We start from the raw sequence: 27,908 nt of genomic DNA, 5'->3' as shown, positions 1-27,908 counted from the left end.
GGGTGTGGGGGAAGCTTTGGAGCCATGAAGGAGAATGATGCAGCAGGGGTGCAGAGGGCAAAGCGGAGAGAGTCCCGCACAGAGGATCAGTGCCGACCAGCACTTACCAGCCTGAGAGGCTTGTCTGCTCACCCGCCGGGACGGGCGGGGGCTGGGAGCTGAGACTCCAGCCTCCGAGGTCAGATCCCAGGGAGAGGACTGGGGTTGGCTGCGTGAACACAGCCTGAAGGGGGCTAGTGCACCACAGCTAGCCGGGAGGGAGTCCGGGAAAATGTCTGGACCTGCCTAAGAGGTAAGAGACCATTGTTTTGGGATGTCCAAGGAGAGGGGATTCAGAGCACCACCTAAACGAGCCCCAGAGATGGGTGTGAGCCGCGGCTATCAGCGTGGACACCAGAAATGGGCATGAAACAGCAACACTGCTGCTGCAGCCACCAAGAACCCTGTATGCAAGCACCGGTCACTATCCACAGGCCCCTGGGAGCCTGTGCAGCATGCCACTGCCAGGGTACCATGATCCAGGGACAAGTTCCCTGGGGAGAACACACGGTGTGCCTCAGGCTGTTGCAACAACACGCCGGCCTCTTCCGCTGCAGGCTCGCCCCACATTCCAATTGTGACTAGCATACCCCTCCCTCCCCACGGCCTGAATGAGCAGGAGTCCCTTAATCAGCCATTGCTTTATCCCTGTCCTGTCTGGGCAGGAACAGATGCCTGAGGGCAACCTACACACAGAGGTGGGGCCAAAAACAAAGCTGAACCCCAGGAGCTATGAGAACAAAGAAGAGAAAGGGAAATCTCTCCCAGCAGCCTCAGGAGCAGCGGATTAAATCCCCACAATCAACTTGATGTACCCTGCATCTGTGGAATACCTGAACAGACATTGAAAGATCCCAAAATTGAGGAGGTGGGCTTTGGGAGCAACTGTAGGCTTGAGTTTGCTGACTGCAACTGATTTGTTTCTGATTTTTATGTTTATCTTAGTTTAGTTTTTAGTGCTTGTTATCATTGCTTAATTTGTTTATTGGTTTGGTTGCTCTCTTCTTTTATTATTATTATTAATAATTTTTAAAATGTATTAATTAAAACACTTTTTATTCTTTCTTTTTTTCTCCCTTTTCTTCTGAGCTGTGTGGCTCACAGGGTCTTGGTGCCCCAACCTGGTATCAGGCCTGAATTCAGGACATTGGTGCACCAGAGACCTCCCAGCCCCATGTAATATCAATCGGTGAGAGCTCTCCAAGAGATCTTTGTCTCAATGCTAAGACCCAGCTCCACCCAACAACCAGCAAGCTCCAGTGCTGGATGCCTCATGCCAAACAACTAGCAAGATGGGAACACAATCCCACCCATTAGCAGAGAGGTTGCCTAAAATCATAATAAGGTTGCAGACACCCCAAAACACACCACCAGATGCAGCCCTGCCCACCAGAAAAACAAGATCCAGCCCCACTAACCTGAACACAGGCACCAGTACCCTCCACCAGGAAGCCTACTGAACAAGCCACTGAACCAACCTCACCCACGGGGGGCAGAACCAAAAGCAATGTGAACTACGAACCTGAAGCCTGAGAAAAGGAGACCCCAAACACAGTGAGTTAAACAAAATGAGAAGACAGAAAAATATGCTGCAGATGAAGGAGCAAGGTAAAAACCCATCAGACCTAACAAATGAAGAGGAAAGAGGCAGTCTACCTGAAAAAGAATTCAGAGTAATGATAGTAAAGACGATCCAAAATCTTGGAAACAGAATGGATAAAATAAAAGAAACCATTTAAAAGGACCTAGAAGAACTAAAGAGCAAAGAAACGATGATGAACAACACATTAAATGAAATTAAAAATTCTCTAGAAGGAATCAATAGCAAAATAATGGAGGCAGAAGAACGGATAAATGACCTGGAAGATAAAATAGGGGGATTAACTACCGCAGAGCAGAATAAAGAAAAAAGAATGAAAAGAATTGAGGACAGTCTCAGAGACTTCTGGGACAACATTAAATGCACCAACATTCGAATTACAGGCATCTCAGAAGAGGTAGAGAAAAAGAAAGGGTCTGAGAAAATATTTGAAGAGATTATAGTTGAAAACTTCCCTAATATGGGAAAGGAAACAGTCAATCAAGTCCAGGAAGGGCAGAGAGTCCCATACAGGATAAATCCAAGGAGAAACACACCAAGACACATATTAATCAAACTATCAAAAATTAAATACAAAGAAAAAATACTAAAAGTAGCAAGGGAAAAATAACAAATAACATACGAGAGAATCCCCGTAAGGTTAACAGCTGATCTTTCAGCAGAAATTCTGCAAGCCAGAAGGGAGTGGCAAGACACATTTAAAGTGATGAAAAGGAAAAACCTACAACAAAGATTACTCTACCAACAAGGATATCATTCAGATTCAACGGAGAAATTAAAACATTTACAGACAAGCAAAAGTTAAGAGAATTCAGCACCACCAAACCAGCTTTACAACAAATATTAAGGGAACTTTTCTAGGCAGGAAACACAAGAGAAGGAAAACACCTACAAAAACAAACCCAAAACAATTAAGAAAATGGTAAAAGGAACATACATATCAATAATCCCCTTAAATGTAAATGGATTAAATGCTCCAACCAAAAGACATAGACTGGCTGAATGGATACAAAAACAAGACCTGTATATATGCTGTCTACAAGAGACCCACTTCAGACCTAGGGACACATACAGACTGAAAGTGAGGGGATGGAAAAAGATATTCCATGCAAATGGAAATCAAAAGAAAGCTGGAGTAGCCATACTTATATGAGACAAAATAGACTTTAAAATAAAGACTATTACAAGAGACAAAGAAGGACACTACATAGTGATCAAGGGATCAATCCAAGAAGAAGATATAACAATTGTAAATATTTATGCACCCAACATAGGAGCACCTCAATACATAAGGCAAATGCTAACAGCCATAAAAGGGGAAATCAACAGTAACACATTCATCGTAGGGGACTTTAACACCCCACTTTCACCAATGGACAGATCATCCAAAATGAAAATAAATAAGGAAACACAAGCTTTAAATGATACATTAAACAAGATGGACTTACCTGATATTTATAGGACATTCCATCCAAAAACAACAGAATACACTTTCTTCTCAAGTGCTCATGGAACATTCTCCAGGATAGACCATATCTTGGGTCACAGTCAAGCCTTGGTAAACTTAAGAAAATTGAAATCATATCAAGTATCTTTTCTCACCACAACGCTATGAAACTAGATATCTATTACAGGAAAAAAACTGTAAAAATTACAAACATATGGAGGCTAAAAAATACACTACTAAATAACCAAGAGATCAGTGAAGAAATCAAAGAGGAAATCAAAAAATACCTAGAAAAAATGACAATGAAAACATGACAACCCAAATCTTATGGGATACAGTAAAAGCAGTTCTAAGAGGGAAGATTACAGCAATACAATCTTACCTCAAGAAACAAGAAACAACTCAAATAAACAACCTAACCTTACAGTTAAAGCAATTAGAGGAAGAACAAAAAACCCCCAAGGTTACCAGAAGGAAAGAAATCATAAACATCAGTTCAGAAATACATGAAAAAGAAACAGAGGAAACAACTGCAAAGATCAATGAAACTAAAAGGTGGTTCTTTGAGAAGATAAACAAAATTGATAAACCATTGGCCAGACTCATCAAGAAAAAAAGGGAGAAGACTCAAATCAACAGAATTAGAAATGGAAAAGGAAAAGTAACAACTGACACTGCAGAAATACAAAGGATGATGAGAGATTACTACAAGTGACTATATGCCAATAAAATGGACAACCTGGAAGAAATGGACAAATTCTTAGGAAAGCACAACCTTCTGAGACTGAACCAGGAGGAAAGAGAAAATACAAACAGACCAATCACAAGCACTGACATTGAAACTGTGATTTAAAATCTCCCAACAAACAAAAGCCCAGGACTAGGTGGCTTCACAGGCAAATTCTATCAAACATTTAGAGAAGAGCTAACATCTGTCCTTCTCAAACTCTTCCAAAATACCGCAGAGGGAGGAACAGTCCCAAACTCATTCTATGAGGCCACCATCACCCTGATACCAAAACCAGAAAAATGTCACAAAGAAGAAAAACTACTGGCCAATATCACTGATAAACATAGATGCAAAAATCCTCAACAAAATACCAGCAAACAGAAACCAATAGCACTTTAAAAGGATCATACACCATGATCAAGTGGGGTTTATCCCAGGAATGCAAGGATTCTTCAATATATGCAAATCAATCAATGTGATACACCATATTAACAAATTGAACAATAAAAACCATATGATCATCTCAGTAGATGCAGAAAAAGCTTCTGACAAAATTCAACACATATTTATGATAAAAACTCTCCAGAAAGTAGGCATAGAGGGAACCTACTTCAACATAATAAAGGCCATATATGACAAACCCACAGCCAACATCATTCTCAATGCTGAAAAACTGAAACCATTTCCTCTAAGATCAGGAACAAGTCAAGGTTGCCCACTCTTACCACTCCTATTCAACACAGTTTTGGAAGTTTTAGCCACAGGAATCAGAAAGGAAAAATAAAAGAATCCAAATAGGAAAAGAAGTAAAGCTGTCACTGTTTGCACATGACATGATACTATCCAGAATCCTAAAGATGCCACCAGAAAACTACTAGAGTTAATGAATGAATCTGGTAAAGTAGCAGGATACAAAATTAATGCACAGAAATCTCTTGCATTCCTATACACTAATGATGAAAAATCTGAAACAGAAATTGAGGAAACACTCCCATTTACCATTGCAACAAAAAGAATAAAATACCTAGAAATAAACCTACCTAAGGAGAGAGCAAACCTGTATGGAGAAAACTATAAGACATTGATGAAAGAAATTAAAGATGATACAAACAGATGGAGAGATATACCATATTCTTGGATTGGAAGAATGAACATTGCAAAAATGACTATACTACCCAAAGCAATCTATAGATTCAGTGCAATCCCTATCAAACTACCAATGGCATTTTTCACAGAAATAGAACAAACAATTTCACAATTTGTATAGAAACACAAAAGATCCAGAAAAGCCAAAGCAATCTTGAGAAAGAAAAACGGAGCTGGAGGAATCAGGCTCCCTGACTTCAGACTATATTACAAATCTACAGAAATCAAGGCAGTATGGTACTGGCACAAAAACAGAAATATAGATCAATGGAACAGGATAGAAAGCCCAGAGATAAACCCAAGCACATATGGTCACCTTATCTTTGATAAAGGAGTCAAGAATATACAATGGAGAAAAGACAGCCTCTTCAGTAAGTGGTGCTGGATAAACTGGATAGCTACATGTAAAAGAATGAAATTAGAACACTCCCTAACACCATACACAAAAATAAACTCAAAATGGATAGAAGACCTAAATGTAACACCAGACACTATAAAACTCTTATAGGAAAACATAGGCAGAACACTTTATGACATAAATCACAGCAAGGTCCTTTTTGACCCACCTCCTAGAGAAATGGAAATAAAAACAAAAATAAACAAATGGGACCTAATTAAACTTAAAAGCTTTTGTACAGCAATGGAAACCATAAACAAGATGAAAAGACAACCCTCAGAATGGGAGAAAATATTTGCAAACGAATCAATGGACAAAGGATTAATCTCCAAAATATATAAACAGCTCCTGCAGCTCAATATTAAAGAAACAAACAACCCAATCCAAAAATGGGCAGAAGACCTAAATAGACATTTCTCCAAAGAAGATATACAGACTGCCAACAAACACATGAAAGGATGCTCAGCATCACTAATCATTAGAGAAATGCAAATCAAAAATACAATGAGATATCACCTCACACCATTCAGAATGGCCATCATCCAAAAATCTACAAACAATAAATGCTGGAGAGGGTGTGGAGAAAAGGGAACCCTCTTGCACTGCTGGTGGCAATGTAAATTGATACAGCCACTATGGAGAACAGTATGGAGGTTCCTTAAAAAACTAAAAATAGAACTACCATATGACCCAGCAGTTCCACTACTGGGCATATACCCTGAGAAAACCAAAATTCAAAAAGAGTTATGTACCACAATATTCATTGCAACTCTATTTACAATAGCCGGGACATGGAAGGAACCTAAGTGTCCATCGGCAGATGAATGGATAAAGAAGATGTGGCACATATATACAATGGAATGTTACTCAGCCATAAAAGGAAATGAAACTGAGTTATTTGTAGTGAGGTGGATGGACCTAGAGTCTGTCATACAGAGTGAAGTAAGTCAGAAATAGAAAAACAAATACCGTGTGCTAACACATATATATATGGAATCCTAAAAAAAAAAAAAGATTCTGAAGAACCTAGGGGCAGGACAGGAATAAATGCACAGTCGTAGAGAATGGACCTGAGGATACGGGGAGGGGGAAGGGAAAGCTTGCACGAAGTGAGAGTTGCATTGACATACATACACTACCAAGTGTAAAATAGCTAGCTAATGGGAAGCAGCTGCATCGCACAGGGAGTTGCTTTGTGACCACCTAGAGGGGTAGGATAGGGAGGGTGGGAGGAAGACGCAAGTGGGAGGGGATATGGGGATACATGTATAGTTATAGCTGATTCACTTTGTTATACAGCAGAAACTAACACAACATTGTAAAGCAATTATACTCCAATAAAGCTGTTAAAACAAAAAAGAATTTCCATAAAAGAAGGTTGCAGGAGCAGCAATCCAGCTGGAAGAAGGACCAGGCACAGGGTGTTTGTAGTTAAAATTGCATATAAAGAATACGGTTAGATGATTCTCTGGATAGTTCAGGGAGAGAGCTGAAGGAGGCAATGAGTGTTGAGATAGGAAAGACTAGACGTGAGTGGGAGGAAAACTACTTAATCTTCTGACCATTAATTTTGTGGAGCTACTGCATAGTGATCAGACATCTAGCGAGACTAAAACAGTTTTGGTAAATGAGGATGGTGACCCGGCAAAAGTTCTAGTAAGACCCTTTCTGAGGCTTAGGGAAGTCTATGGGGAGGGGCCAGGGCACGGGGAGGGTGTTTCCACTTGCAGTAATGGCTCGCTATGTAACTGGACCAACCTCCCTCTACTCAAGACAACAATAAACACTGACAAAATATGAAAACATCTTCTTTAAAGCATCAAAGACAAAGAATTACCAAGCCAAGACTCAAGGGAGAATGGAAATCCAAGAGGTATTTAAGGATGCTTTTTTGCACCCGGGGTGTATGCAGGTTTGGAAAAAGAAACCGAGGAGCTGAGCTAAGCTTTTGATAGCCTCACAGAACCAAGGGAGATAAAACCTGAGTCCAAGTCCTGCTGAGCATAAAGAGAAAGAGAAAAGCAGTCCCTGACATCCGAGAGATGAACTGGCACTCACAGCAGCCTTGGTGTTCTCCCGTCAAACATAAACAATTTCGGGGCTTCCCTGGTGGCGCAGTGGTTGGGAGTCCGCCTGCCGATGTAGGGAACACGGGTTCGTGCCCCGGTCCGGGAAGATCCCACATGCTGCGGAGCGGCTGGGCCCGTGAGCCATGGCCGCTGAGCCTGTGCGTCCGGAGACTGTGCTCCGCAACGGGAGAGTCCACAACAGTGAGAGGCCCGCGTACTGCAAAAAAAAAAAAAAAAAAAAAAAGTATGAAACATAAACAATTTCATGGAACATCACCATCAGCCATCAGCCAAGACCACTCCTGAGACTATGATGGATGAAGACAAAAACAAGCTGACGCAACAATCATGTTTGAACACAGGCAAAACATGAACACTGTCATAGCCACAAAAATGACAAAACACCTTCATAGCCTGACTGATATGAGTGACAGCTGTTTCTTTACCAGTTACAGCCTTAGGCTTGGTCTGCTCTTCTCTCCTTATTAAGATGCTTAATCATAGAATTACCCCCCTTCCTGAGAACATCTAAACCAAAACAAAGCCCTGCTTCGACAGCCCTCCCACGTCCCGTAAGTCGTTCCTAACACTTTCTGAGGGGCCCCATGGTTCCCCACCATGTACATTATCCTTTGCTGCAATGAGTTAAAAAAAAAACCCAACTTATTAAAAAACCACTAATCATTTTTTTACATAGCTGGGCAGGGGATTTTTTTTATTACTCTAATATTCTTGAGGTTTGTGCTGGGACACAGTTACCTGGAAACAATTTGATCCTTTTGGATCTTGCCTTAAGATTTGTTCAATGGAACTGAAGCAGTACTTTATCTAGGGCTAATTGCTCTCCACTACTGCGGCAAGACACCTCTGGGTACTCGACCTGTGGGCATCTTGAGGTTCTCCAAGCTGACCGGCGGACGCAGGTCCTTCTACTTCCACGAGCTCTGTGTGCGCGCTGTTCGCCAAGACCTCTAATCTTTTCCAGTGGTTCGGTCTCTGGCTCCGGTATTTTCTGCACATGCATGTGCTGCTCAGTGATCAGCTGAATACTCAAAGAGAGCCTCCAGCAGAGCTCCAAAGTGTCCTTTCTCTCTTCCCGCTTTCTCTCTCTTCTCTCCGCCCACCCCTTCTCGTTGTCTTCTCTCCGCCCACCCCTTCTCCGCCTCGGCTCGCCCCCCTACACAGCTGCGAGGAATCTCTCTGAAGGCACTCAGCTGGCCCCTGTCACAGCCCTAACCTCCTTTGTTTCCATCTCTTCGGGGATCACTACTTTCACTTGCCTGATAGTCTTCGACTTGCAAACTGTCTTTTATACATTTTGGGGGTGAGGGGGCATTGTTTCAAGTGACAGGATAAATTCCAGTCCCTATTCTATCTTGGCCAGAGTGGAAGTTCTTATATACCTTTAAGTCTTTAAATTCTAGGAAGCCAAGAAATACTGATTTACTAATCAGTTGGTTTTAGCAGTTGGAAGCATAAATTTTTCCTTTCTAAGCAAAGTATTTGACAAGCTCAGAATCACTCTTGTTTATTTTGCAACCATGTTGTCTGACAATGTCACCAGTTATTTAGGTAATCTTTAATTGGAAAATGACAGAAGCACCAGAAATTTTCATTTGGCTATTAAATAAAAATTTTTAATGTGGGTACACTTATCCCTCAGCATGCCTGGGGCATTAGTTCCAGGAGCCCCCCAAACACCAAAATCCTCGGGTGCTCAAGTCCCTTCTATGAAATGGCATGGTACAATGACCACAGTCGGCCCTCAGTACCTGCAGGCTTTGCATCCGCGCGTTCACCCACCTGCAGATCATTAGTTATCCAAAGTCAGGTTTGCTTAATTTGTGTTCTACTTCAACAATGTAAGATTTTTTTATTGTTGCAGTCTTCTGTTTTTATTTTTAGTAAATATCGTAGAAGGCTTACTAAAGCTCTCGATTTTTGAAAGACCATCTTTCTGTCAGTTCTTGACTTAAAATTCTGACATTATGCTTTTTTAATTTTCTGCTGAAACTGAATGAATTTTTAAAAAGCTATAGCATGCATTCACTAGGTGAATTCCAGCCCCCAGCCCCTCCTATTTTGCATAGACCCCGGGTCTTTGTACTATCAGAAACCTTTCTTTTTTTTTTTTTTTTTTTTTTTTGCGGTACGCGGTCCTCTCAGTGTTGTGGCCTCTCCCGCTGCGGAGCACAGGCTCCAGACGCGCAGGCCCAGCGGCCATGGCCCACGGGCCCAGCCGCTCCGCCCTCCCGGATCGGGGCACGAACCCATGTGCCCTGCATCGGCAGGCAGACTCTCAACCACTGCGCCACCAGGGAAGCCCCAGAAACCTTTCTTTTAATTAAAAAAATTTTAAACCATATTATAGATTTTGCCTTCACTTTACTTGAAATTGTACAGAGACATAGCAATAATTCTGTGAAGTACTTTCAACAGAGTTTTAGAGATCCTTTTGAAAAGAAGTGAGAGGAAGTGGTTTTTAAGACTGTAAGTTGGCTGGTGTTCAGAGTGATAGCATCGAGCTGGGACAAAGGCCAAGCCGTGCCTGTGTTCAGGACAGGAAATTCAACTGCAGAAAGAGAGGAGGAGATTCAGGAACATTTCATTTGTAAGGAGGCCATTTATCCTGAACTCTCCCCACATGCAGCACAGCCCGCAGCACTAGGAAATAATTTCTGAGGCACCTGAGTGCCTGAGATAGTGTCCAACTAGCTTCATTTGCTAATTTTTCAGCTCGCAGTGCTTTAGAAGTCTAGAAACAGGTCTAGGGTGGAAGCTGAGGATGGCTGAATGTAACAACAAAAAGTAAATAAAAATTTGAGGATAATGGAGGAACTGCAATAAACTTCGCATAGTACCCATAAGAATTCAAGAAAAAAAACAAAAAAAGAATTCAAGAAGATACAGCAACATGGGGGTATTTACTAGATTTCATTCCCCTCAAGGGCAGCACTTCATTACAACCCAGCATAGTCACTGATTATTGTTGTTAAGGTAATTGTTGCATGTTGAAACTTTTAAAGTTTATTTTATAAAACATTTATAAACTGTTTTCACATGTTATCTCAAATTGATACTGAGATGGACAATAATCCTATGTAATAATTAGGAAAGTGTTACTGTCTCTAATTAGGGAATGAAGTGATTTATTTTCAGAAGATGGCTTTGAATCCAATTCTCTTGATTCCAGGTCCAGTTTGTAATTAAAAACTTGGGTCACTACAATTTAAATCTGTTGAGTGCACCCTAACGGGATGGAAATAGTTGTAATAGACATAAGAAAGATTTCCATTAAAATTAGTTTAAAAATCTTTGAACATTCTGAAAATTAAGTGTTTCAGGTCTTTGGAAAATTCACTCTCATTCATTCTCATCTGTTTGTTGAGGGCCTACGAGGTGTGCAACGCTCTGAGAGGTGCTGGAGAGAGGTCCGGGCATAGTGTTTGGTCCCTAGCCTTTGGGCGTCAATAATTTAAGGAAAGATGTGAAGAACAAGTATGTTAGTGTAAGGTAAGGGCCAATTGAACTGACTAAACAAGTGCCTGCAGTTAGGACTGGAAAGGAAGCATGTGTCACTTCCAAGGGGGCTTCCTAGAGGAGGCATTTGCCTTGCAATAAGAAGTTTACACAGGGGACACTGAGAGAAATGTATGGAACACAGAGTGGCAGCCTCAGTAAAGGTAAGGGAACCCTGGGCTCATCCAGAAATGGAAAGCTCCCTGCTTTGTCCGAAGCTTGGAGCAAGCGAAGGGCAATCTGAAAATTAAAGAAAAAAACGACAAATATTGAAAATGCATTCACTTGTTCAGCAGATATTTATTGAGGGTCTCATATACCAGCCTCTGCTCTAGGCTCTGGGTGTTAGGAGGCAAGCAAAGCAGGCTTCCCTGGTGGTGCAGTGGCTGAGAATCTGCCTGCCAATGCAGGGGACACGGGTTCTAAGCCCTGGTCCGGGAAGATCGCACATGCCTCGGAGCAACTAAGCCATGCGCCACAGCTACTGAGCCTGTGCTCTGGAGCCCATGAGCTACAACTACTGAGCCCGCATGCCACAACTACTGCAGCCTGTGTGCCTAGACCCTGTGCTCCGCAACAAGAGGAGCCACCGCAATGAGAAGCTCGCACACCGCAACGAAGAGTAGCCCCCACTCGCTGCAACTAGAGAAAGCCCACACGCAGAACAAAGACCCAACGCAGCCAAAAATAAATAAATAAATTTATAAAAAAAGAAAAAAAAAGAGGCAAGCAAAGCAGACAAACTCCCTGCCTGCAAGGAACTTATGTTCTAATGGGGAGACATAAAACAAACAAATAAATCAATATATAGTTTACTCTCAGGAATTGATAAAAGCTAAGGAAAAAAAAAGCAGGCTAAGGGGATAGACACTGGGTGGCGGTAGGGGTGGGTTGAGGGGGGAGTGCTACTCCTTTTAGATAAAGTCAGTAAGGAGAGTCTCCGAGCAAGAGACAGATCAGAAGACCAGGTGAAGTGACATGTGAATTCCCTAAGCAACAAGCTTCCCAAAGCTTATTCTCTTAGCAGGAAATAAAAAGGTTAGAAGCCCCTTTTGGCGAGAGATAGTTTTAAACAGTAAACTATGAAGTCACCTAAACCCTACTCAGCTTCCTCTTCTGGGACTCAGTAGCTCAGTCTGATGGCCCTCTTTCTTCATTCTCTGTCATCACTTCTGTTCTCATGGGTGGGGGAGAGTTCTGAGCACACACAGACACACACAACTGGGCTGGGGCTTGTGACAATGTCACAGAACTACCCCCAGCTTCCTATATCTCCTTCACCCCTTCCCTCCTCCGCTGCAGAATTCAATTTCCAAGAATTGGCCCATGGTGCCTCCTCTTTTTTGTCCCCTTTTCCCCAGTCACCTGTTTCCATCCATCCCACCCATTGTACCCCTTTAACTATAGGAAATGCCACTCCGAGGGACTCTATACAGGTCTGTGCCTCTGGCCCTAGGTATAGGCTACCTCCTTGGTTTTGCTCCTTCTACTTTATTAAGTTTTTCATCCAGGTTGAAATGATAAAATATAACAAGGGAAAAGAAATTGAGGATCAAGAGTTAACTAGGATCTAATCACGGCAGCTACTGAATGTGGAACCAAACCCAGGTTGCAAACAGAGATGCACAGCACGACAAGGCACGAAAACCAGTGTGTGAAGGAGGCCTAAAGACGATAGGAACAAAGCTCGTTATACTTCACTCAAGAACAACACTTGTGTGCCAGCGTGGCCCTTTAATGCACTAGGATCTAAACGAAAACATCAGATGGGCCTTGAAAGAGGTCATGTGGACTTTAGGCTGTCAGCGGGCCTCGCACGGTCTCCACACGGGGAACTGCCTCTCTGTCTAAACAGGGGGAAACCATGGAAATGTATATGGAGCAGGGGGTGGCATGATCAAGCAGTGGCTGAAATAATCTGCTGGAGGCCATCGTACAAGAGGACTGCAAGGACACATCTTGAGAAGCAGCAAAACTTGTTTGAAGGCTGATGTGAGGAGTGATGAGGACCTAGACTGTTTTAATGACTATGGGAAAAAAATTTTTTTAAGCTGGATAAAAAGAGATTAAAAAGGATGAGTCATAGACAATGGAGGAAGGCTCAAAGCAGATGAAGTTAAAGCAAAAGGCTCTGATCTGGGGACGAAGACATTGCTTGAGTTGTTAGCAGAACATCCACCTGAAGACAGTCCATCAGCCTGTTGGAACTGCAGCAGAAGAAACCTGGAAGGAGAGATCAGGAGAGGGAAATGTGGGATGGGTGAGGGGAAATAAGTAATCTCTGCACTTGAATATATTCTCCGAAGGAAACAGTAAAGTGGGAAAAGAGCAGAGAACAGAGGTTTTATCTTTGTGGAAGGCCCATATCCAGGATGGTGAGGAAAAGAAGGCCCAAGATAGATGGAGAGACATAAAGGTGGGCGAGAGCTCCTTTATGCCCAGGAGGCATAGGAAAGGGGTATATATCATCTCTGTAAAGGTCATAGAAGCTGGCTGGGAGTTACCTTTTCCACATGGTTGGACAGAGGTCATATTTCACAGTAATATGGACACAGCACAGTGAGGAATTCAAGATTGTGTCTTAAAATAACTCAGCATTAAAAAACAAAACAAAACAAAAAAACTAGTTTCTGAAGGCTTCACCTGGGGACATGGGGGTGGGGAGGATAAAACATCAGGAGCAGCAGTCACTGGGATTGCTGGAGTCCCACGTGGCCTTGCCGTGGTGTGACTTTTACGCTGAAGCTGCTTGTTAATTTCAGTTATGCAAAGTTCTGAATCTTACCCTAATAGAAAGTGAAAGCAAAACGAAATTCCCCTCCATTCAAATCTGCAACAGCGTCGATTAAGGTAACACATCAACATTTCTCTTGACTTTGTCTTAAAATCATTATTTTTTCAGTGAGAATAATGACCTGAACTGAAGGTATAAAACTTCTGTCTTGAGGAGCTCTTGCAGCCTAAGGTGGGGACCTGGGGAAGGTGGGTGAATCTGGCACTACTGTATTGGAAAGTTCGTGCAGTGCAGTTAAGGATAGGATTTTATTGAAGAATCTGTTTAACTGACTCACTCTCTTTTGGAGATTCTCTTAGCTTTTCCCAAATGTTTGTTGCAGTTCTTGTATCTTCCATCTCCGGATATGTTGTTCAAAACACTAAAGCACAGTATAATGGAAAACCCATTAGACAAAGGGTCAAAGAACTGTATTTTAGTCCCGATTCTCCTTCAAACTTCCTATGTGATTTTGGGAGAGTCACTCACCCTCGGTTTCTTTATCTGGACATGAAGGACTTGTACTAGCTGGCCTTTAAAGTTCTTATCAGTTCTAAAGTTAAAGACTACATGAGTAAATATCAAGGCCTTTTTCTCCTCTCTTACCAAAAAAATATAACTTCCTTTGGGTATGTCTGCTACATGTGGGGGCAAAGCACCATAATTTAGGCCAGAGAATGTGAGTTATAGTAACCACAATAAAAATTTAATGTTTAACATTCATTACATGCTCCCTACATGCTAGTTGCTGTGTTGTGCCGTAGTCTTCACATGAATTATTACACTTAATCCTCTCAATGTTAGTGTCAACCATTACCCTATCTTACAGGCGAGGAAACTGATGCTCAAAAAAATCAGAAAATTTGCCCAAGATCATACAGGTTAAGTACCATGGAGCTAGAGTTGGGACACAGGCACTCTGATTCCCAAGCCCAGGACCTAACAAATAAATAATTTCATTTTTCAAACCATCAGAAATTCAAGCTAATAGACCAATTATGGTTTGATATATCAGAGGCCCTTGGAACATTGGGATTTGGTAGCAATAATTTAATGCTTGTCTAAAAAGAGGGGAGGAGTGTTGTTATTTAACCATTATTTTCTTCTTTTTCTTTGTTTCTTTAACAATATTTGTTGATCTGCATTAATATTGCAAATTGGAAAATTGAAGTAACTGTTTAGACAATTCAAAAGAATGTGTTAATGATAAAGAAAAGGAAAGGGTTTAAGTTGAAGCAGAGAGAAGGTAAATAGAGGCAGGTGACAGGGTGGGTGTCAGAACTGAGTACCTAAATTAACCACATATATTGTTTGTCCTTATTTTATGTTTTGTAGTGTTACCTTTCTAACAAGAAGAGATTGTCTTAGTTTTATTTACAGAGGCAGTGTGAGTTCAGTTCGATTTGTGTTTTCAAAGGTAGCCTGAGATGAGGAAGACCAAAGCAACTTTTAAAAATACTCTGTTTGAATATTATAAATGAAATTTTATTTCCATGGCTTTTGATATATTGGAAATAAACTGAGGGTAAACACTTAGCTTGACCAGCATCCTTTATACCAGCAGCCATAGAATTGGGCCATTCAGCTGTTATTTATTGAAAGAGGTGAAGTTCAAAGCCATTGATAATAGTAATATCTGGTATCCAAAGAATATTGAGCATTCTTCATGACTTATTAAGACAAAATAGAGACACCTGTGCAGTTCATGTTCAGGTATCCAGACACACTCTTAAAATGATCTAACCAAATGTTAAAAATGCTCAACATGCAATGAATTTACACACCTACCTTCTGCCCATTGCACAGAATGCAGAGGGGATTCCATAGATGTAATTTTAAGGCAGAGTCCCTTCAATTGAGCTCTAAAAAAATTTTATTTATAATACCCAGATGATAATTTCTACTTTATTTTGTCGATATTTGGTACAATTCACATATGCCCATCTATTTTTCAGGTTATATTTATAAATTGAAATCTTTTTCTTCATGCTATAAATGTTTTTTTTTCTTTCTCTCTAGGTTAAGTCCATTTATTGAAACATATTGTTCAGATCCTGAGTGACATAACTGGAGCCAACACGGTGCTATGGAGAACTATGAGATTTAGCCTGGATATTAACTTGTCTTCTAGAGAATAGATTTAGTATTCCATTCTGCTGTAATGGCTAATTCACGCAGAAAACTAATATTTAATATTTCCATAGGATTTTACTGCTCAGCAGTCATCCAAATATGTATTTGTTCTCAGTTCACAAGTTCATCTATTGATCAGTTCAATAAGGACCGTGGGGCTTTCCCAGTAGCCATCAATGGGGAAATATTTCCTTGGCATGAGCTAAGGCTCCCCACCATGGTCATTCCCCTCCACTATGACCTTTTTGTCCACCCAAATCTCACCTCCCTGGACTTTGTTGCATCTGAGAAGATTGAAGTCTTGGTTCGAGATGCCACCCAATTTATCATCTTGCACAGCAAAGATCTTGAAATCATGAATGTTACTCTTCAGTCAGAGGAAGATTTGAGATACAGGAGACCAGGGAGAAAGCTAACTGTTTTGAGTTATCCTGCTCATGAACAAATTGCACTGCTGATTCCAGAGAAACTTATGGCTGACCTGAGATATTCTGTGACTATTGACTTCCAGGCCAAGCTAGCTGATGGTTTTGAAGGCTTTTATAAAAGCACGTACAGAACTCTTGGTGGTGAAACAAGGTAAGATGTAGCTCCAGTTGTTTATAGTCTTTTGTGATACTTTCCTTATGTGTTATGTCTCTTTGCCAGGAGCATGCTTCAGTAGTCATTTATGAAAAGCCCGAAAAACTATGGGGAAACTCAGAAGGAGAAGCTCTGCCATTCCTAAAGGAAATCACAATAAATATGGGAACACAGGATGCAGGGGCATAAGTGGCTAGAGAGAGAATAACCAGGAGGAAAGGCCAATATATGACTATGACAAGACTGACATGTTTATCTCCTAGGGGAAAGGATGGTCAGTGCAGAGAGAGCTGAAATGCGGAAGGCTTCTCAAAGGAGGTTAGACTTGATCTGAGACCAAAAGGAAATGTACGTAAGATTTGGGTTGGGAGAGAGGAAATGAAAGCATGTACATTGCCCAGGAAACAGCGTGACTCAAATCCAGAAGACAGAAACAAGTCAGTTTGGAGAACTGAGAAATATGGTCTATTTGATCAGCTCATGTTTATTGAGCCCATGCTATGTGCCAGGTACCATTCTAGGCACTGAATGTATAGTAGTGAGATATAGACTAGGGATTGGGAATAATTTAGCTGAGTGGTCAGGGAAGTTCTTGGTGAGGCGGAAGTGCATTTAAACTGAGACCTGAACTTTCATGAGGACGTCTAAGGGCACGGTGTTCCCAGCAAAGGCATCAGCAAGTGCAAAGTCTGTAAGGCGGGAGTGATTGAGAGACGAAGGACAATGAGAGAGGGAGAGAAGTAGAGTAGAGAGGGGTCAGATCATGTAGAGAGAGACTTAGAGCCTCTTGTTTTAGGCTTTTACTCAGGGGCCATGGGAATTCACTGGAAAGTTCTGATGTGATGTACGTCTTATAAAGATCAAGTATATGTTGATGGTACATTATAGAGAGGAAAAAGTAGAAGCAGGTTAGTCTTTTAGGAGGTCATTGCAATTGTTCAGGCCAGAAAGGATGTTGGCTTGGGCCAGGCTAGTGGTGCAGCTTATGGAGTGAAGTGATTGAACTTGGCATTTGTTTTCAAGTGTAAAACAGACAGAATTTGCTGACATTGACTCTGTAAGGCAAGAGAAAGAGAGGAACCAAGGATGCTTCATAGAGGGGATGATGTGGTTGTCCAGGGCCAGGGTCCATCTCAGAGGGGAGAGGAGTCTGGTTTCAGTGCTCTCCTACATTTTATCAGTTGCATTCAATTGCCGGTTTGAGAAACCCCCAATACAATGGCTTTGCCACACACTTGTTTTTCTCATGCAGCAAGAAATCCAGAAGCAGGGCATCCCAGGTATGCTACAGTGTGTACCAATATTATCCAGGACCCAGGCTCCTCGTATCTTTTTACTCAGCCATCCTTGGCATATGACTTTCCTCCTAATACAAAATGATTTCTGCACCTCTAGGCATCAAGTCCACATTCCAGGCAGGAAAAGGGGGAGATGGGGGAGAGGAAAATGCAAAAAGAAACATTCCAGCTGAGTCTGACTCCTTTTACCATGATTTCTCACCCAATGACTTCAACTAGGCCAGAACGAGTCATGTGCCCACCAAGTTGCAAGAGAATCTAGAGAAGTGATTTTTTCATCAGACACATTGCCTTTCTGAACAAAATCAGGATTCTACTGGAACTGAAGAAGGAGAGTGGATATTGGTAGGCGACTTTAGCCCCGCAGTGTCTGCTGCCTACCTCCCCTTCCCCACTTCAGGTGCTCACTGCCCTCTGCAGCTCACATGCCTACCCCACAGCCCCCAGCAGTTTACTGAGGACAGCCCTTCCCCAGGCCCACCTCCCCTTCCCTTGGAGACGCTTCCCCTCGTTGCAGCCTCAATTCTCAGAGGCCTATTCTCAGGTCCAGCACAGTATTGGATAGGAAACATCAACTTCTCACTGAGGTACCATGTGACCAGTGATGGTTTATTTCACTTTTTTCAAGTGACAAAACCTCCACCTAAAAGAAATACATTTTAAGGATATAATTTGGGGAGATGAGGGAGACCAGAGGGGGGATTTTTTTAGAGTAGAAGCTTGGAAAGTAACATGCCTCCCATAATTAACTGCAGACTATTTCTGACTCTTCTTATGATTAATTAGTCAGCTCTCTTCATACTCAGTCACCTAGTAGGTCTTCGCATGTAGGATGATTTGCAGGACAGTGTCAGCAGCATTTTATTACCTCTCTATTTTTCATACACACACACACACACACACACACACACACATGCATACATACACAACTTAACTTAAAATACAAAAATAATTCAGTCAACAATAATTCTTTGAGAAGCAGGAACTCACTACTTTGCATGCAGCACTAAAATTGTGTAAATAGCAAAAAAGATCTTAAAGTTTGGGCTTTTCCATTCTAAAACTTAACTATAATCAAAATTTCACATTAGTAAAAATTATTCCAGGTACTTGAGATTCCTTTACTTCTGTAGGACCTGTTACTGAATCCAAGTAATACCGAGGCCCCAAACAAATCATTTAGCTCCCAGTCTCACTTTTCCAGCCTGTATTATAGAAATACAGTAGACGGAGGCAACATTATCGTGACAGGCCCTCTTTTCCCTCCTCCTGGCCCTTCTCAGCCTTTATCTGTCCCTTGAGCTTTTCTATTCTGCTCTCCTTCTTCAATCAAAATATGCTCTCCAGAGTTGCTGCTTAATTAAAGCTTTAAAGCCCAAATAATAAATCTGTAATTATATCATTTCAAGCATTATCAAGGTGATGGGGTATAGAGATTTGTCAGAGTATCTATCTACCTGTTATAGTCTGAAGGCTGGACCTGCTTTGCCGGCAAGCAGAGAGAGCTAGATGTGTCTTGGGGGGAAGCTTGAGTCCCCCAGGAAGACCCTTAGCCAATGACGATACAGAATACGAAAGCCCAGCTCCTTGCCTCCAGTAGGGGAAAACTTGAAGGTGTGGTTTCCACTCCAGAGCTCCGCAGGGATGAAGCTGAAGCTGGCACCGGGCCTGACTTCTTCCTCTTCCCTGTCCCGCTTCCCTCCCTCCTTTACCTGTTTCTCTCTCTTTTTTTTTTTTTTTTTTTTTTGCGGTACGTGGGCTTCTCACTGCTGTAGCCTCTCCCGTTGCGGAGCACAGGCTCCGGACGCGCAGGCTCAGCGGCCATGGCTCACGGGCCCAGCCGCTCCGCGGCATGTGGGATCTTCCCGGACTGGGGCACGAACCCGTGTCCCCTGCATCAGCAGGCGTACTCTCAACCACTGCGCCACCAGGGAAGCCCTACCTGTTTCTCTTGGCAGCCTGTTCTTATAAATCCGGATCTGCTTCCTGGGAACACAACCTAAGGCATCACTCATCTCACAGGTATTCAAATGTCTGATTGAGGCCCGCTCAGGTTTAGTGATGACACTGAACTATTAATTTCCTAGTCAATTTGGAAGTCAAATTGGGCATGACTAGCTCAGCAAATTTACTAGCTAAGGGTCCTGGTAAGGTCACTCAAATTCTCTGAGCCTCAATATCCTTCTCTGCTATGAGTATGAAGGTGATCATGTAAATAGAGTGCCCAGCGCCATGCATTATTCATGATTGGCAGCTACTAAACAAAATTTTACCCTCATTTTCTTCAAAAATAGATTCTGGATTCTCTAAGGTTATAGTTTGAGAAATCAAACGTATCACCTCCAGGTTTGATAAGCTGTGTTCTGAAGGTACAAATTCATTTTTTTTTTGACTTCACTTGTGTATTCTTTTTGTAATGTCCTTCTTTTCACAGAACAATTGCAGTAACGGATTTTGAGCCAACCCAGGCACGAATGGCTTTCCCTTGTTTTGATGAACCATTGTTCAAAGCCAACTTTTCAATCAAGATAAGAAGAGAGAGCAGACACATTGCCCTATCCAACATGCCAAAGGTATTTGCCAATTTTAGAAACTTTGGGGAATTGTTCTCAAAATGAACTTTGGTCTTAGTTTTGTTGTGTTTTAATATTTTGTTTGTTTTCAGGACTTAAGCCATTAATTTGTTTTTGATCCTTCTACATATTACATTACCCCAATCCATCTAGATTTTAACATCATTCTGTTTGGGCATTGTTTCACAAGAAGCTTTATTTTTTACATAAAGTGATTTCTATTTTATTTGTGTTTATATGGAAGCAGAGTTCTTTTAAATCAGTGTTACTTGGCTAGCGATGAAATTCAGAATTGCCCAGAACAGCACTTCTCAAACTTTAATTTTCAGATGAGTTGTCTGAGGATCTTGTTAAAATTCAGATTCTGATTCAGTCGTTCTTGAGGTAAAGCTCAAAATTCTGACTTTCTAACAAGCTCCCAGGTGATACCACTGCTGCTTGTCCAGAGACCACATTTGGAGTGGTAAGGATCTAGAGAAGCTTGCCTGGGCCCCATCCTGGAGATTCTGATCTAGTAGTCTGTGATATAACGTAGAAATTTTTTTTTTAAGTTCCACGCGTAGTGCTTAAAATTATTTATGAAAATTTTATCTCATAGTTATAAACTTTTTTAATTGAGAGAGACCTCTGAACACTTTTATTTGAGTCATATTTATACTCAAAATGCAGAGACTCTGAATGACACAGTAGACACTGAGCCTCATTTGATATTTCCTCACTAATGATATGCTTGCCTTTTGAGCTGTTGAACGAAATGTAAAATACTTCCCCATTGCTACTCAGAAAGTAGGATAAAAATAGAGGCTCTCCAGACAGTGCTTCAGCAGAATGAGCTCAGAAAGCATCCAGGTCATCATAACCCAGCCAGTGACTCCACCCTAGTTTCCTCTCTGCCCTCCACAGTGACTGTCCTCTGTGGATGAACGGGGGAAATGAGTCCATAAGCTAAATTTCCCCCAGATTTCTGTTTAATGCTAGAAAAGTGTTTGCTTTGAAATACTTGCAGAGCAGATCAAGGGGAAAAGCGACACACTCCACATGACATATATCCCACAGTTTTTCCACGATCATACAGACAGCAATTTAATTTGCCTCCTCATGTTCAGGTAAAAAGGATTTGCTACTTAGCTCCAAGTCTTCTTTCTATGAACCAGATGTTCATTTAAGGGTAGTTCAGTCTCTTTCCTGGCAGCTTTTTATTAACAGAATTTTTCACATGAGTAATCATGGAGGATAAAGTAAAAACACAGTTAGTAATGCCTTTTAATTAAAATGTGATGCAAACATCAATTGTCAGTTATATTAGAATCTCAGTCTTCTATCTTTAGAAACCTTCAGTAACTTCTCATATTTAGGAAAAATAAGTGAAAACTTTGAAAATATTTCATATAATCCTTGAACTTTGCATTGCCTCAGTTGACTGGGCCAGTTCTCTGGATCATGCCTTTTTCAGCAAATATTGGCTTTAGTTTCAGCTTCTCGTTGGCACGCCCAACCCAGACTTTCATGGTGATCCAAAAAAAGGAGAACAGAAGTAATGCTACAACCATACTCTTTGGATAATAGCTGCAGCGCTTAAGATGGGTTATGGACTGGTGAGAAGAAGCGACACATACTAAGTTCTCAATTTGTTTAGTTAAGAATGTAGGAATACAAGTTAAGAACACTAGGAAGTGAGGTGGTCAGCCAAGCACTAGTAGAGGCAGCATATATTCTGGGCATGTCTTTGTCCCCTTCATTCCTTAAGGGAACACACACCTGCTGGTGACACTTGCTATGCAAGTAGAATCCTGCCAAAATTGAGAAGACAGCTAAATCCTTCTCTAGCAACAAGTGTTTTATACTTAGAGCTTACATCACCATCCTGGAAGGACTTACACTAACAGCCCAAATACTTCCATTTAAGGCAATGTTGATCAACATGGGTCACTCCAGGTTCCTGAACAAAACTCAGCCTCCGTGGACTACGTCTTCATCTGGGGGGGAGGGGAGAAATCAGAGGGGATGCCCACCTGTCTCCTGTCTCTGCCACCAGCTGTCCAGTGTCACAGACTCGTTTCCCCGCAGTCCCACAACCTTTCCCCTTCCTCCCCTCACCCATCTACACACTTGACAAAAGGGTCTTGCTGCTGAGTTTGGTCAGAGGACCACCGTCATCACGTCCCCTCCCTAGCTCCTACCATAACCCTCTCATCTGCTAGGAGTATGTACCCATAGAACTCTGGTTGAATCAGACCCCTAAAAAAGATTATTGTTGGACAAAATTAACTTGCTGAACAGAGGTAAAACTTACAGCCCTATGCATGCTGCCACCTTCCTAGAGTATTTGGTCAGTGTTTCCTGCTTTATTGAAACTTAGGAATTGAGTTTTTGATAGAATTCTGTAGAATTTAATAGCACACACATTTGTCATTGACGTAGGCAAGGCAGTTTATGATAATACTTCAAGCTATTTTTTCTCGCCAAAGCAAACTGCAATCTTATACAAACACATAAAACATGCTCAATAGTCCGTGGTTAGCACTGCCACAAACCAGATGCCTTAAAAGGAGGTTGGAGAGGGTGAGGGACAAGCCAGCCTAAGAATTGTTTTCAGTTTGAAGAAAGTGGTATTTTCAGATGACTGGATCTGTGTCCGTTCAGAATTTAGGGGCATCGTACCGTGGTGAAGACCGTCTCTGGGACAAGCTATCCAGGGCAAATAAAGATAGAATTCAGTAATTACTCAGTGAATTTGATGGATGCGGCTGACCAGTCGGTAGCCTTAAAACTCTTTCCTTCCTCAGTAGATAGGCAGAAGCTCAAATCGCTAATGATCTCCTTGGCCTGACTGCTTTCATTGCTGAATCAATGAAGCAAAGATAAAATAAGACTATGACTCAAGCTGTCACCCAGCGAGTGGAAGAATGAGCAATGGCTTTAGAGTCACACGGTCACATCCACATCTTGATCCTGCCGTGGAACTAGCCGTGTGATCTTGGGCAATTCAGTTAACATTTCTGAGACTGTTTCCTCACCTGTGAAATAACACCTACCTCACACACAAATAATAGGAGAATTAAAAGATAATGCAAAACATCTAGCACAGAAAAAAAACAAAAAAACCATCTAGCACAGTTTTGCTTCCCATTTCCTTCTGCGACAGAGATTTATTTTTTATATAACAAAGGGAAAGGGACTCTTCTCTGGCATTTTTGCTTAGAAGTACAAATCTTGAATTGATGCCAGTGTTGGAGATTATTGCATCTCAAGAAAGCAGAAGCATCTAAGATATTTTTATGCTTTCAAGCAACAAAATAGATATCATTTTGAGATCCCAAAGTAGTACATTGTGTCTTCGAGAGATAAAAGAAATAGAGAGAGGTGAAGCCACAGAATGTTGTGAAGGGTCCACTGATCTCCTATAAGGGGATCACATGTCCTTTGGAACATCAAGCTTTCCTCTAACTTACGTAGCCTATGTCATAGGCATTCTTGTAAAATACTCCAGTTTTCAAATACTGATTCTTTCCCTTCCTGTAGGTTAAGACAATTGAACTTGAAGGAGGCCTCTTGGAAGATCATTTTGAAACTACTGTAAAAATGAGTACATACCTTGTAGCCTACATAGTTTGTGATTTCAACTCTGTGAGTGGCACAGCCTCGTCAGGGGTCAAGGTGAGTTTGGGTTCTCATTTCATACACAGTGCAGAATAGTGTCCTGAAGGCAATGAGCTTTTCTTTATTTTAAGGTTATTTTCCTTATTATCAAAGTATCATGCTTATTTACAAAAATAGAGATAGATAAAAAATAAGTTACCCACAATCCCATCACCAAGATATAATTACTGGTAATATTTGTGTCAGCCTTCCAAGTATTTTCTATAAGTCTGTCAGTATATGAGTGTATACAGTAACAGTATATACTGTATATGACTATATATATGTTTTACAAAATAATCTATGATTGTTTTAGCTCACCATAATATGCCATAAAAATTAAATGCCATTAAATATTTCTATAATATTAATAATTAATAGTATTGTACTCTACTACATAGAGGTACCATAAGGATTTTTTAATCAGCTTCTTATTCTAGGACACTTACATTGTTTCCAATTGCTTTCTGTAAGTTTATTTCCTCAGTGAAAGGAGGTGTTCATAATTTTTAGAGCATTAATTGTTTACAAAAATTTACAGTACCCAATAATTATAAAGTTTCACGACTATCAGTGAAGACATGAAAAATAAAAAAGAGCTCCTTACCCTGAGGAACCAGGTTATAGACATAAAAACATATTCAAAGAACCATAAAATAATGCTTATGAAAAATAGCAATAAAATGGCTATTACAATTTCCATACATATTATACCTTTGGATATGTAGATACATGTTATCAGCAATGTGTCTACATACATCTCTGCACATCTATATATGTGCAGAGATATAGATGCGTGAGAGGTCAGATGGAACTTTGCTTCAGAGGACAGGGTCCTGTCAGCTTCCTTGGATTCACGTCCCAGCTCTACAGTTTTCTGCATGGGGGGCTTGAAGTAAGTTACTTAATCTCCATGTGTTTCCATTGCTTCATCTGTAAAATGAAGACAATAGCACCTATTTCATGAGGTGATTGGGAGGATTAAGTTAGATTTTACATGTGTGCATTTAACACAGTGCCTGGTACGCCACTGTGGTCACTAATATATCCTTCTTATAAAATTTCTGAGGAACTTCAGTTAACTCAGAGCATGAAAGCAGATTATGAACTGAGAGCAACACTGTACTTGAAACCCAAGAAGATTGGAATCTAATTTTATTTCTTCCACTTAATAGCTAATAGTTTGCAGGGATTCGATGAACATATTTGGGCATTTTTGAGTTTAAAGAAAACACGACATGGTGGGATGAATTGGGAGATTGGGATTGACATATATACACTAATATGCATAAAATAGATAACTAATAAGAGCCTGCTGTATAAAAATAAACTAATTTAATTTTTTTAAAAACCCAATAATCAAAAAAAAAAGGAAAAGAAAACACGACAGAGGGTGGTTCGAATAAGTTCATGAAGGCTTTCCACCTCATAGAATTATGTTTTATTTGAATTGTGTTGGTGGTCATAATTTTGGAAGGTTTATTCTCAAGTGCTAGAGTACATGATAGTGATGAACTGAAGTGGGCTCTCATGAGGCGAGAGGTTTTCATAGCTTAAAATGTACAGATTAGCACCTAGGGAATGTACTGTAACAGAAAATACAGGGTTGTTTGTAATTTTCAAGAGTGATTCTTGCTTTAATACTTTACAGAACATCTTATCCCCTGTTGACAACATGTTTAACGGTATCTCAATAATTTCTTGAAAAATACAGTCTGCCTTTCTTTGGGTGAGGGCTGTTAGGAATGGAGTTGTGCAAAGGAGCTGTCCTTCAAAGACCACTTCTTCCCACCAACATTTCCCAGGTGTCCATCCATGCAGCCCCAGACAAATGGAGTCAAACACATTATGCTTTGGAAGCATCATTGAAGCTGCTGGACTTTTACGAAAATTACTTTGATATCCACTATCCACTCGCAAAACTGGGTAGGTTCAAATTCCACATCATCGTCTTTATTTTTAGAACATACTTTGATTTCGTCCCTCTTTGTATGTGATTTAAATGAGCACTGAAGACGTTCAGTTAGCCCAGAAAGCAATAATTTGTACCTCAGAGATGGTCCTAGAGTGTAGAAAATAAAGTATTATGAGAAGCCCAAGTACTGTGGTTCATTTCTCTATTCTTGTATAAGGTTTAATATTAAAATATCTGCATTTTGTATTAGATTTAAATGGATGAATTTTCTGGAGCATATATTTTCTTCTGTACCATATTTGTACAAGACTAGCAATCTTTTATAAAAGTTGCCGAAGGTTTATGTAAATAGCTGAAAATTGTCCCTCCATCTGTTATCTACCGTGTATCTGAGGCTGGAAGATAAGACTGTGGCACAGACTTAAAAAAAAAAAAAAGATTTCGAGGAAAAAGATAATTTGAATGTAGTAGTCATAGATCTTTATATGAGAAAATACACACAGGCTATCTTGGTTGGTTTTAATTTTCTATCTTAAAAATTAAAAATTGTGATTTTTATGTTGCAGAATATATAAAAACCATGACTTAAAATTTATAACTTATATAGATTAATTTTTAGAGTTTCTGACAATGACAAACATTGTTTTTCTTTGGGACTTTAGAACACACACCTTATCATGTCCTTCCTCCCCTTTCCTGCCCAACCTCCATACAGTTTTAGACAGTTAAAAGGGACCATCAGAAGACATCTCCAGGGGGTTGTCCCTACAGTTCCTGAGTCTCACTGTATTATTATGGCGCAGGTTCTATACACCTTTTAGTACGGATATACTAAATCAGTTTACCCACAGTCCACTGCTGTTCTCTGTCAAAAATCAAGGAAAGATCAAATAACAGCTATCAACAATCTTAAGTTGCTCTTGAAAAATGCAACCTTGAAGATCATATGAAGTGAATGTATTTAAAATAAAACTAACTGAAAGGAAACATGCAGCTTAGGAAAAAATTGAGCAGCTATAAGCATTTCTAATGGCTTTGATATAACTAATATAAAATCATCAATGCAATTTAGAAAAGGAGTCATTCCCACATTTGAAGTGCTAATGAATACTAATCTTTACTAGTGCTAGTTTGCTTTTTGATTGTATTATAAATATTTGATTTTATCCACTAGAATTAACCAATACTAATTCCAGACATTGTAATTGCAAGGCAAGTGACTTGATTTATTTCAAACTTTTAAAAAATTACCTTTCTTTTCAGCCAAAAAGCAGTAATTTTTCCAATATGGCCTGGCAGAATAAACAGAAAGAAGTCCAAGATTAAATATTAGCCAGAAGTTCTCTAATCTATATGAAGTCATTGGCAGAGGGTATATATATATATATATATATATATATATATATATATATATATATATATACACTCACACACAGATATGATATAAATTACGTTATATCTGAGTTGCTTAAACATGATTAAATTTCACTTTTTCTCCCTAAGACTTTGTCAAGAAGTAGAGGAAATATCAATGTTGAAAAGGAAATTGAGCTCAGAAAGAAGTGATGCCAACAGCCTTTTTCCTCTACTGCCTTAGAAGGACACTTAGAGGCTGTATGCGCTAGAAATATTGATTGAAATATTGACTATAGAGATGCTCCTAAAAGGTGTTCCCCTGGGGGCTTCCCTGGTGGCGCAGTGGTTGGGAGCCCGCCTGCTGATGCAGGGGACGCGGGTTCGTGCCCCGGTCCGGGAGGATCCCACGTGCCGCGGAGCGGCTGGGCCCGTGAGCCGTGGCCGCTGGGCCTGCGCGTCCGGAGCCTGTGCTCCGCAACGGGAGAGGCCACAGGAGTGAGAGACCCGCGTACCGCAAAAAAAAAAAAAAAAAAAAAAAGGTGTTCCCCTGAAATTAAAATACCCATTTTTTCTTTTTTGTAGAAATGAGTTCATTATATGTTTTGTTGAATTCCAGACGTATTAGAAATTATTTGATACCTCATATTTTCAAAGTTTTTCTGTAGTACTAATATAAAATAAAATAGGAGAGT

General features: G+C 40.6%; 1 protein-coding gene across 2 annotated transcripts in view; it reads left to right on the top strand.

The window, feature by feature from the left end:
• The first annotated feature begins 13,748 nt into the window (after window positions 1-13,748).
• Window positions 13,749-27,908, top strand: part of ERAP2 (endoplasmic reticulum aminopeptidase 2) — a 39,861-nt gene continuing 25,701 nt past the window's right edge. Inside the window, exons 1-5 of one of the 2 annotated variants that reach the window (XM_060009115.1) lie at window positions 13,749-13,797; window positions 15,740-16,432; window positions 20,168-20,306; window positions 23,829-23,963; window positions 25,751-25,871. In XM_060009115.1, coding sequence (XP_059865098.1) covers window positions 15,882-16,432; window positions 20,168-20,306; window positions 23,829-23,963; window positions 25,751-25,871 — 946 coding nt within the window. In that variant the 5' untranslated portion in view covers window positions 13,749-13,797; window positions 15,740-15,881. The other variant, XM_060009116.1, reaches the window with a different exon arrangement.

This window comes from Delphinus delphis, chromosome 3 (genome assembly GCF_949987515.2).
Source record: "Delphinus delphis chromosome 3, mDelDel1.2, whole genome shotgun sequence".
Taxonomy (NCBI): Eukaryota; Metazoa; Chordata; class Mammalia; order Artiodactyla; family Delphinidae; genus Delphinus; species Delphinus delphis.
Note: the sequence above shows the minus strand (reverse complement) of the source record. Positions and strands in the feature narration are given on the sequence as shown.